Here is an 11,700-nt window from a genome sequence, read left to right as displayed (position 1 = left end):
TAAACTTTACTCTACTTAGGCACGACTATAGCGCTAACGCCACTTAGGAACTTAGGGGGCCTAGGTCGTCTTAGATCGAGAGCATTGTCTTTGTACACTTAGATAAAAATTAGAAGTCTATAGTAGCAATGCTAGATACTAGGTTGGATTACAATATAATTAGTTATAGCTTTTTAGCTAAGTACTTATAGTTAACTAAGTTTATTTAGTGCCTTAGATTTACTACTATTAGCAATATATTTATTTTAACGTATAGTATATACTCCTTATATATTCGTATTACCGACTACCTTAGATACTCCTAGACCTACCTACTATACTTTGTAGTTATAGATATCGAGCTATTTATAATCCTTTTAGGCTAAACTTAGATAGAGATAGCTAAGCTATTCTTCAACTACTATAAGAAGACTTGGACTTACCTAAACTCAAAGTACTACCTTGGCTTATAAGTTAAGCCTAAGTAGGATTAGAGCAATAATACTTTCTTTATTGCTATACTTATACTAGTCACCGACCTAGCTAAATCGCCTAACTTAGCTAACCTAGATAACCTAGCTAAAGAAGACTTGCCTACCGTTGGCTTACAACCTACTACTCCTAAGCTCCTAGAAGTGTATAAGGCCTACTAAGACCTCTTCTCTACTATAGATCGACCTCCTCTACCTCGCTATACTACGCTCGAACACTATATCGATCTCGAAGACGGTACGACTACGCTATAGGGGCCGATCTACCCTCTTAGCGAAAAGGAATTAGAAACTCTATATAAGTAGCTTATAGAGGCTCTAGAGAAGTAGTAGATCCGACCTTCTACTAATTCTATAGACACACCTATTTTATTCGTTCTAAAGAAGGGAGGCGAATTATACTTCGTTGTCGACTATTATATATTCAATCACATTATTTATAAGAACTATACTCCTATTCCTCTAATCGACAAGATCCTTAATCGCCTATCTTCTACAAAGATCTATACTAAGCTCGATTTAAAGGATATATACTATCGGATCTAGCTATACGAGGGCAACGAGTAGAAGACCACCTTTCGTATATAATATAGCTACTTCGAGTTTATTATAATGCTAATAGGCCTAGCTAACGTACCTACAACCTTCTAGACTTATATCAACTATACCCTCCCTAGCCTTATTGACGTTACTTATATCGTATATTTAGATGATATATTGATCTTTAGTAACAACGAAGCTAAGTATAAGCGGTATATATACAAAGTTTTAGAACGGTTATAAAAAGCCGACCTCTATATTAACTTCCCTAAGTACTAGTTCTATATATATAAAGTCGAATTCCTTAGGTTCATTGTTACCTTAGAGGGCATTAAGATAGAACTATTGTACGTTGAAGCTATTGCGTAGTAGCCACTACCTTATAGTGCTTACAATATCTAGATATTCCTTAGGTTCATTAGCTTTTACTATAGGTTTATCTATAACTACTTGAAGATCTATACCCCCTTGATTAACCTACTCTAAGGCAATCGTATCTTCGAGATGACCTAGGATACGATCGATATATTCTACGAGCTATAGCGTAGATTCTAGGAAACGCCTATCCTATACTATTTCGACTCTAGCTTTCTAACCTATATAGAGATAAATATTTCGAAGTTCGCTATTGGTATAGTCCTCTCCTAACTATTTGAAGGCCAATAGCACCCTATTACATTCTACTCTTATAAGCTTAGCCCTAAGGAAATGTGCTATAGCATTAGTGATAAGGAGCTATTTACATTTGTCAACGTCTTTTAGACCTAGTAGTATTACCTCCTATACTTATAGACTACTATTATCGCTCTTACTGACTACTTAAACCTTAAATATATAAAGACGAAGAAGTAGCTCTCTATATAGTAGCTATATTAGAGCGATAAGCTTATAGAATTTGACTTTGTCATTAAGTATCGCCTTAGCCTATAGAACCTTGTTGATAAACTCTCTCGAAGACTAGACCTAGTAGAAGGCCCTAGCGACAAGGGCGTTAAGAACCTACTACTACGACTCTTAGAGAAGTATATTGCTATAGGAAAGGACTATATACTAAGGTACCGCTCTACAGTTAGGGCTATTACTCTAGCTATATAGCCAAGACCTAGTATAGGCCTTAGAGAGTTAGAGGATATATATAAGCTATATAAGTAGGAGTTTAATAAGAGTGTTACACCTAATATACGCCTTAAGTAAGGCAATTGGGAGGTCCTATAGCGTATAGGTAGCGGTAAACGTCACTATGAACCTATAGCTAGGGACAAGGGAGAGGCGGCGGTATAGAAGCCCCGCCTAGATAACGCTTTTCCACTAGTCAACCACAGTATAGATAGAAGTGTTACCTATAGCCTAGATAGACCTAGTAAACCGCCACTAGAGCGTAGCTCCCTAAAGGCCTAAGAAATATATATAAGGGAATCTAGCTACCTAGGGCCTAGGCGGCGACCCCTCTTAGACTAGATGGCCCGTAGTAGTCTAGCTAGTAGCGTATATACACCTGATTACCGCCTATATATCGTTGTTGCTACTAGGAAGCTAGTAGAGGATAAAGGCTAGCCTTTTGAATAGCAACTAATCTAGGTATAAGAAGTTGATCCCTAGGTGACTAAGGGCGTTTAGAAGATAGCTTATATATATAGGCAATAGAAGTATAGCGATGATAGTATCCTACATTATAGTAGCTAGATCTATATACCTATAGCTCTATAGTATACGCTTTTAGCGCGCTACTACAACGCTATAATAAGTAGCTATAGTAGTATTAGGAAGACTTATAAGCGCCTAATACGCTACTACTACTAGCTAGATATATATAGGGAGATCGATCAATATATAGTAGAATACGTTATATATAGCTATACAAAAGCGAGAACCTACTGCCTTTACAGTAAGCTCGTAGCGCTACCGGTTCCTAAGCGCTTATAGTAGGATATTACTGTCGATTTCGTTATTAGCTTGCCTACCTCTATCGACCCCTATATATATAAGCCCTACAACGTTGTCCTCATTATCGTCGACAAGTTTACTAAGTATATCCTCTATATTATAACGTATAAGCAGCTCTAGGCTAGCGCCTTTGCCTACCTCTTCTTTAATTACGTCTATCGACCCTTTAGCCTACTATAGACCATTGTTTCCGACTATAGAAGCTTATTTATAAGCGGGTTTTAGCGTGTACTTTGCGACCTCTTAGATATTATATAAAAGCTAAGCACTATATACTATCCTTAGACTAATAGTCAAATAGAGAGGTAGAATTAGGCGTTGGAGCATTATCTATATATTTACTATATATAGGAGCAGTATAACTAGGTATAGAAGTTGGCTTTAGCCAAATATACTTACAATACCTTAGTGTATTTAGCTATAAAGGCAACTCTAGTATACCTCCTTTATAGCTACTACTTATATGATTTGGTAGACCCGCTTGTAAATAGCTTAAGCAACGTTTCTACTATAGAGGAGCGTGCCTATAGGCTTGCTAAGGATTGGGAAAGAATCTACAAGGCCTTAGTACAAGCTAACAAAGGTTATACGAAGTAGTACAACTGTAAGTATATACCTATAACCTTTAGAGTTGGCCAATAGGTTTAGGTCGATTTAAGGTATATTCGCTAGCGGCGTCTAAGTAGTAAATTCATAGATAAGTATCTTAGGCCATTTAAAATTATCGCTAATATAGGCAATAAGAAGATAGTGTACTACTTAGATCTCTCACCTATGTTTAAGTTCTATCTAGTTTTCTCTATTGCAATACTCGAGCTATTCAACGGCAACCTATAGGAAGCGCTCGTATACCGCGACTATATATAGGTCGTTGTATAAGAGTAGTATTAGGAGGTCGAAGCTATTCTTAATTATATAGGGCTACCTCTCAATAGGTATTTCCTTATCAAGTAGAAGAACTACCTACTAGAGGAGAATACCTAGGAGCTATATAAGTATATTGATAATAGGCTTTTACTATATACTTACAAAGTATATATTTAAGATGAGTATAGGCGTAGGCGATAAGCGATAGGAATATAACGAGGGCGCTAAATAGTACTTCAATTAAGGAAAAAAGAAAAGAAAAGGAAAAAAGAAAAAACAACGTAAGAACTATCTATCTACCTAATAGCTACCCTCTATATTGTTAAGTCCTTCTCTAAGCCTTAGATCGACTCTATTATAAACTTATCTATTTATACGTTATTAGCGCCCTCTTTGCTACCCCCCTCCCTCTCTTTACTCTCCTCTAGCGGCGGACCCTAGCTCTTTACTACTACTAAAATTTTATTCTTTAATTGTTAGCTATATATACACTTTATAGATATAATAGACTTATAGACTTACTACTACCCCCTTTATATACTTTTGCTACTCCTCTAGCTTGGCTAGCCTCTCTACTACCTCCTCTAGCGTAGTGCTAGGAGGAGGGGAAGGAGGTAGGAGCAGCGTAGGCGCGCTAATGAAGTGCCGGAGGCACCTCTTTAGTATACCTTCTACCTTCTATACCTCCCTCTACTACTCTAAGAAGTTCTTAAAGTAGGCGGTAGAAGCGACTAGGGCACTGCTAATAGCCTCGTAGGCTATTGTAAACGCGTCGACAACGCCCTAGACAAGTATAGCTAGCTAGAATATACTTAGTATATACACTATATACGTAGAGAAGATATTTAAAACTTACCTTTTCGTCGATAGTAGGGTAGTCCCTTTTATCGAGGGCTTTAATAAAGCTATAAACTATAGCGAAGGCAGTAGAATAAATCTTTATTTTTTCAAAGGAATTAGCAATAGTATAACGTATATATAATGAAAATGTAGGTTTCGGCTTTAAGGCGCTAAGGTCAACGCCTTTGAAAAAGGAGGGCAACTTATAGCTAGATAAATATAGTTATTCTATATATACTCAACGTAGTATAAACTAGAACCTATAAGTATATTAGATATAATAGATATATAACCTATATATAGATATATATTAGCTTAATAGTAGTAGATAGGGGTACTACTACTATTGAAAAACTTAGCTATATAATAGTAGTAGCTATCATTGTTAGTATATATATAGCCTACGCCTCCGATATACTTCGATTATACTCTCTATATTTATAGAATAATATAGGTAGCGCCTATAGAAATCCTCTTTTTAAACGTTGAGTTAAGGTCATTAGACTACTATACTATTAGCGATTACATTGCTCTCTATCTACACCCTTTCTATATATCGCTCTTCTCTTATAGCTGAAGCCGCCTTTATATAGGGTTAGGGGCTTCGACTCTATCTCTTTGTCTTTATCCTCCTCCTTCTTCTCCTTCTTCTCGTCGTCGCTAGTGGGCGTAGCCGCTACGTTAGACGTATACTCCGCGGGAGCTATAGGCGTGTCGTTGGTAGGCGACTCTGCCTTGCTAGAAGAGCGCTCTTTAGACGCTATATTGATAGGCTAGAAGCCTAGGCTTGAGAACAACTTTAATATAATTGCTTCTACCTAGTATATTAGTAGTGTCCACCTTACACTATCTATCAATATCTTAGCGTTGAAGGTTATTTATAAGGCGTAGCTAGAAATAAATAAGTTATTTGAATCTACTATATTGTTAGTGTACTATTATATTCTTCTCGCCGACTATATAGCGAGTTCGCTAGCTATATAGCCTTTATATACTAGAATCGCTAGAGCTATCCTATCGATCGAGAGCTATCCTACTAATCGACTAAACTATTGTAGAGCGACCTATCGAGGAGAGGCAAGGGCGGGAACATTAAAAAAACGAATTATCTATAAAGCGAAGAAGTTAGCTATATATATACGATTAAAGGGAGCGTTAAAAGGAAGTAAAGGGCATATATACGATTATAATTGTAGGCTAGTATCGTATTGTCGTTATAGTAGGCTAGGCACTTAGGTAGGCTAGGCATTTATAAAGATAGTACAAAGGAAGAAAGGAGGAAAGGAAGGCTAGGAGCTATAAGCCTAGAAGATATATTTAGTAAGGTAGTCTAAGCTTAGAAGGCTTAAAATTCTATGTTTTTTATATTGTAATGTTCTAGTAGAAGTTTCAATTCCCCTTTCCTATATATATAGCGAAGGTATTTAAGACGTATATAGTATATACTCTTTACCCCTTTTTCTTTTTGCTATTACCCTAAATATATATACCTTCTATTCAGTTCTATTTAGCTCTATTATTGCTTTCCTATTTTGGGCCTAAATAGGCCCTAAATAGGTAGCCCTAGATCTAAATAGGCTACTTCTATCTAGGCTACCTTAGATTATATATATAGAGGAGCAGTTGGATCAATAGAGGCTATATATATAGGAAGATTATAAGCCGTGTATATACTACCTAAACTACTACTATATAATCTGCTATTAGTAGGCTAGGCTATAGGCCGAAGTACAATCGATAAGAACTATATATATAGCAAGATTGTAAGCTATATATATACTACCTAAACTACCATTATATAGTCCGCTACTAAGTATATAAGGCTATAACCTAAAGCGTGATCGCTATGCCCCTTAAGCTATAGTATAGTAGTCCCTAGGGTTAGGGACCTTGAAGGAGGAGGGCCCTATTATACCCTAGAACCACCCTAACCCGTAGGACCTACCTCGGTACTTGGTATAGCCCTTGGAACGTGCCTTGGCACCTGGTACAACCTTTAGCCCAACTACCTCGCCCTATATCTAGTACCTAGTATAGCCTAGCCAACTATAGGGTACTATATAGGTCATCTATATACGCTACTAAGATATATATCAGTAGCCCTGATTATACGAGCTACCTAGAGGAGCGATCGAAGGGGTATAGAGCTAAGCGAAGTGCAAAGCATTAGGCTAAGCAAGTATAGGGAACTAAGATATTAGATTGGCAATAGAGCGGATTAGGCGTACTTAGGGAGCTATATAGGCGCTATAGGATGGCCTAGAAAAGGATCTACGAGCCTAGGAATAGAGGCTGGCCAATGCGGAGGAAGATCGAGGGCTAGGATAGGAGAGATAAGGGGGATAGAACCTATAGGTAGTAAGAGAGGCTAGCGTTCAATGCAACTACTTGCACCCCCCCCTACCTCGTAGCTACCTTGTAGCGCGTGCTCTGCGTATACCTTGCTTGTACTCCGTCACTTCAACGTATACCCCCTTCCTTCTAGGAGCCCCCACTCTTGACACTAGGCAAATCCTCCAGAGTTTTCGTTGTTTCGATTGGATGCCACAGCTATACCGTGTCTTGGCGGTGGAGATGTCCCCGATCTTTTCTCCATCTTTCCCCCTTTTGGCTGTGTCTCCTCACAGTGTTAATCCTGAATCGATGTAGAATGGTGATATCTGGGTACTCACTTCGTTGTCGGCTTATAGGAGATGTAGGATCATCAACGGCTACTTGACGTATCTCGAAAATGCGGTGTAGTAGGCGTCTATCGAGGGTTCGACCACCGCGAGCCGGTTCGACCACTGCGAGCCGGTTCGACCACTGCGAGCGACCACACCCGGGTTAGTGGTTAGGGTTAGGGTTAACGGTTAGGGTTATTTTTTTTTTTTTCTCCCCTCTCTCCCAGCTAGCTAGCTCGGGTGGTCGTCGGCTACAGTGGGCTACGGGTGGCGATCGCATCGGCCTCGGCCCTTTCAAGCTTCGCTTCACCACTTACTGGGGCGTGGCACAGTCAAGTATCTTGTATTTACGGATTACTTGATCCTCGCTCTCCTCGTAATGAATCACTGCCGCAGAGGACATCGAGGGTGCGGCCCAGCAAAGCTCTTGGTTCAAGGAGGCCTAGACATCCAGAAAGGCTTGTCGGGCCTACCCCTGCTATCTTCAGGTGACTGAGTAGAGCACACCTCTCTACAACTACTAGTAACCGCCTCCAGGACGTCGGCTTGATACGGTTGACTTTGATTCGGGGCGTTCGAGGTTGTTCATGGGCTTAGGGAACTTTTGAGACACTACGGTATTCTACTGGACATGGTCCGGCTAATTACCGATCTCTCTTCGCTTCTCCAACGCCCTGAGGATCTATCTCGTGGGCTGTCTACCTACCTTCGGCGAAAAGCATTGTGTAAGTCGATCAATACCGGAGATGGTTCGGTGGAGCCAGTTAGCACGGAGGTACTGAATCCCACCAAGCGGGTAAGTGATCGGATGCATTGCAACCACGAGAGCGAGCGAAGGCGCCGTGCAGGAATGGTGCGCTTCTCTATTCGGTCATGCTCGCGACCCAACAGGCGCACCAATGAGGGACAAGCGCTCCGGGATCACGACTGGAAGCTTCATGTAAGTGCTTCGGGCATTACGAAGGATCACGATGCTAGGACCGGGGAGTAAAGGGAATATAAATATGGATTACCTGGGCTGGCTTGACTCTCTGATGTGCACAGGGAGATCTATCAGGTAGACAGGGCAGGCTCTCGAGCTTCTTATTCCAAGGAATAATCAAGATGTACACACAGCCGGTGATCCTCGGCGCTACGCTGCTCGCGGCGCACATTGTGGCCTCGAATCCGCTTCTGCCCAGGCAGACATCATCCAACACGGCGACTGTGCAGCTGGGCACCCTCCGCGGCGCCCCGAAGCACTTGGCTTCTGGCTTCATCTACGGCCTACCCGACAGCCCCATGGGCCAGAAGCCGGACCAGATCCCCGACCACTTCTACTCGGACATTGGCTTCAACTACGGGCGCGCCGGAGGCGCTCAGATAGGTATGATTCAAATGGGGAATGGAAACCATGGCCCGTAATCACCCCCGGCTCCGGCCGCTGACCAAGGGACTACACAACAGGTGCCCCGGGCCGGGGCTGGATCTATGGACTGTCTGAGTACAATGTGCGCCTCAAGTCGACGTTGGAGAACTACCAGACCGCGCGCAAGCACGGCGGAAACTTTATTCTCCTGCCGCATGACCTCTGGGGAACGGACCATGCCAACTCGTCCACGCACTGGCCGTACGTAGAGCACCCGAGACTGCCACTCCGCATATGAACTCAATCGTTCTGACTTGATCAGGGGCGACAACAACGACTGGCGCGACTACGACGCCTTCCTGGACCGTCTGTTCAGCGACCTCAAAGCGAACGACATGCTGGGCGGCTTGGTCTACGACATCTGGAACGAGCCGGACATCAGCATCTTCTGGCAGCGGTCCCAGCAGCAGTGGCTGGACCTGTACGTGCGCACGCACAAGCGCATCCGCCAGGACCCCGCCCTCGCCCGCATGCTCATCTCAGGACCGACGCTGGCCTACCGGCCAACCGCCACCAACACCTGGTGGACCGCCTGGCTCTCCGCCATCCGCGGCAACGACACCATCCCGGACCAGTACGCGTACCACCTCGAGGGCGGGACCACCGACGCCGACAACGACCTGCAGTACACCAACGCCTCCCTGGCGGCCCTGCTGAGCCAGCACGGCCTGCCGCCACCGCGGCAGGTCAACATCAACGAGTACGCCAACTCCGCCGAGCAGGTGCCCGCCGGCGCGGCCTGGTGGATCGCCCGCCTCGAGCGCTACGACGCCGTCGGCCTGCGCGGCAACTGGATGGGCGGCTGCATGCTGCACGACCTGTTCGCGAACCTGCTGACGCGGGGCGGCGGCGACGCGCAGACCTGCGCGGCCACCGACTACGCGCCCGCGCCCGAGTACTGGGTGTACCGCTACTACGCGCACAACATGACGGGGCAGCGGGCGGCGACGGCCGGGTCGGGCGATCGCGTGTTTGATGTGTACGCGACGGTTGAGGGGGGTGATCGAGGAGGGGTGGTGCGGGTGCTGGCGGGCGCCAGGGTGGCCACGGGGACGTGGTATGTCACGGTCGGCGGGCTGCAGCCGGCGGCGGGGACCGTCGCGGTGCGGACGCTGGCCTTCCGTGGCGGGAGCAGCGTGTACGCGGTCGCGGGCGCGCCGCAGGATCTCGGGGTCGTGAGGCATCAGTATAGCGGTGGGGAGGTGACGCTGGCCGTGCAGCAGACGGATAACTCGACGGCGTGGGCGTTTGAGTTGACGAGAGAGTGAGCGGAAAAGGGGGTGGCGTGACGCGTAACCGCCGCGGGGACTGGCAACGGATACCGCGGGACGTCGGGGTTCTATGCGATGTAGATAACTGCAACTCTTGAGAAGGGGAGAGACTCGAAGAGGAGTTCCACCATAAACTGTACTTGCACGGAAGAAGACCTCGCTCAGCCTGTCCCGTAGCAATCCGACTCTGCGACATCGACTATGCCAAGGGAGCAGAAGCCAATAGAAGAAAGGTTCGCTCCATACCGAAACCCACACTACAAGACTCTGCCCGAGACCAAAGGCAACTTTATAAGACAAGTCTGGCCTAGCAATCACCAACGGTAGCAGGGTTGTATGTCTAGACATTGCTTGAGACGGTGCAGAAGGAGCCTTGGGATTCCTTGTTGCATTCTCATAGTTTCGAATCAACCTATGGGAAGGCTGAAGGTAGAAGTGAAGCGAGAGTTTTCTGGAATATCACCCCATTAATCGTCCCGTCAGCAGAAATTTCTATCTATCCTTTTGTAATCCCGTTTGCTGTAGCTCATCGATCATTCTATAGTTACAACAGCACATATGGCTCCCTTGTCCCTTGGGAGGAGTCCAAGCCAAAAAGAATTCTGTTAACGGATCGATGAGTGTATCGGAAGACTTGCATCTGCTTACCCATCGCAGCGGAATAACCGCCGCCCATATATACATTCAGCGGTCCATGCAAAAACTAGGGAATTTTGTAGCGGCAGTAGAGTTGCATCTGGAGGCCTGGACCACAGTTACAGCACAACCGAGCCTACCAGAGAATGAAATTTGAAGGTCGCAGAATTTGCGACAAAACCAAAGTAGAAATGGTATCCGAAAGTTGCCGCTCAAATCCTATATCAAAGATGAACAGGTGCTGCAGATGCCACCGAGACATTATCAAAATATAACCCGCCTCGCCTTCTGAATCTCTGTGATGTCCCACGGCTTCAACCTCGCCTTTGTCATCCACCTTTGCCAGCCACGCTCCGATGAGCCGCACCACTTCATCATTTGCACATACTCCCAATAATCAGGGAACCAACTGGAAGACTCACAGTCAAGCACTGCCGTGATGCGGCAGTTTTTGTCCACAATGATGTTTCGAGGGGCGAGGTCGCCACGCGTGAACGTCGACACGCTCGAGCGGGGAAGCAGCTCGCGGACATCCTCGCCGTCTCGATAGTAGAGTCCATTGTGAGCAACGTATCGGGTGTAGATGCGGTCTCGAAGCGTACCTTCGTCCATTTCGCGAGGGGCGGTATCGTTGTTATCGCCAAGCAAGGGGTCGCGGGACGGACAACCCTCGACCGTGCGGGAGGGCGGAAGTGCGGAGGAAACGGCGGTCACTACGCTGCAGCAATACATGGACCCCATCCACTGGCACGGATATGAGAAGGAAGAGGCTATGCGTCTCTCGCGAGTTCCAGACGGAGTACTGCTCCAACCCACTGTCCGAGTCTTGTTCCTTCCCTTGTCGAGTTTCGTCTACTCAGGTTGTGTCTAACGTTACGTTTCTCGTCCTGTTCACTCAAATTCTGTTTACTCAACCAAGAACTTTTGGATCCCGAGTCTCAAGTGCCAGAAGTTGCATTTCATGTTTCTGTCCTGGAATCCTCTCAACTGTTGTGTTTTGATTTCGGGTTTGCCCGACTTCATTGCATACAGATAGCAATACCTGTTACTAGAGATTACTA

At 45.0% G+C, this 11,700-nt stretch overlaps 4 protein-coding genes across 4 annotated transcripts; 3 read left to right on the top strand and 1 right to left on the bottom strand.

Moving 5' to 3' along the window:
* Positions 1-803: 803 nt before the first annotated feature.
* THITE_2015222 (uncharacterized protein) lies at positions 804-965 on the top strand (the record flags this gene model as incomplete). The annotated part of the gene is made up of 1 exon (XM_003653385.1): positions 804-965. A coding segment is annotated over one exon (162 nt), but the record flags the coding sequence as incomplete, so codon positions are not given.
* Positions 966-8,367: 7,402 nt separating this feature from the next.
* THITE_2115891 (glycoside hydrolase family 39 protein) lies at positions 8,368-8,762 on the top strand. The gene has a single exon (XM_003653384.1). It carries the CDS (start codon positions 8,429-8,431, stop codon positions 8,726-8,728), a length of 300 nt encoding a protein of 99 aa, XP_003653432.1. The 5' UTR covers positions 8,368-8,428; the 3' UTR covers positions 8,729-8,762.
* Position 8,763: 1 nt separating this feature from the next.
* Positions 8,764-10,203, top strand: THITE_2115890 (glycoside hydrolase family 39 protein). The gene has a single exon (XM_003653383.1). It carries the CDS (start codon positions 9,068-9,070, stop codon positions 9,998-10,000), a length of 933 nt encoding a protein of 310 aa, XP_003653431.1. The 5' UTR covers positions 8,764-9,067; the 3' UTR covers positions 10,001-10,203.
* Positions 10,204-10,903: 700 nt separating this feature from the next.
* Positions 10,904-11,161, bottom strand: THITE_2013573 (uncharacterized protein; the record flags this gene model as incomplete). Its single annotated transcript, XM_003653382.2, has 1 exon — positions 10,904-11,161. A coding segment is annotated over one exon (258 nt), but the record flags the coding sequence as incomplete, so codon positions are not given.
* Positions 11,162-11,700: the final 539 nt, after the last annotated feature.

This window comes from Thermothielavioides terrestris, chromosome 2 (assembly GCF_000226115.1).
Source record: "Thermothielavioides terrestris NRRL 8126 chromosome 2, complete sequence".
NCBI classification, from domain to species: Eukaryota; Fungi; Ascomycota; class Sordariomycetes; order Sordariales; family Chaetomiaceae; genus Thermothielavioides; species Thermothielavioides terrestris.
Note: the sequence above shows the minus strand (reverse complement) of the source record. Positions and strands in the feature narration are given on the sequence as shown.

Coding starts and splice junctions, on each gene's coding strand:
- THITE_2115891 (XM_003653384.1), top strand. CDS start 8,429: ATGTACACACAGCCGGTGATCCTCGGCGCTACGCTGCTCGCGGCGCAC.
- THITE_2115890 (XM_003653383.1), top strand. CDS start 9,068: ATGCTGGGCGGCTTGGTCTACGACATCTGGAACGAGCCGGACATCAGC.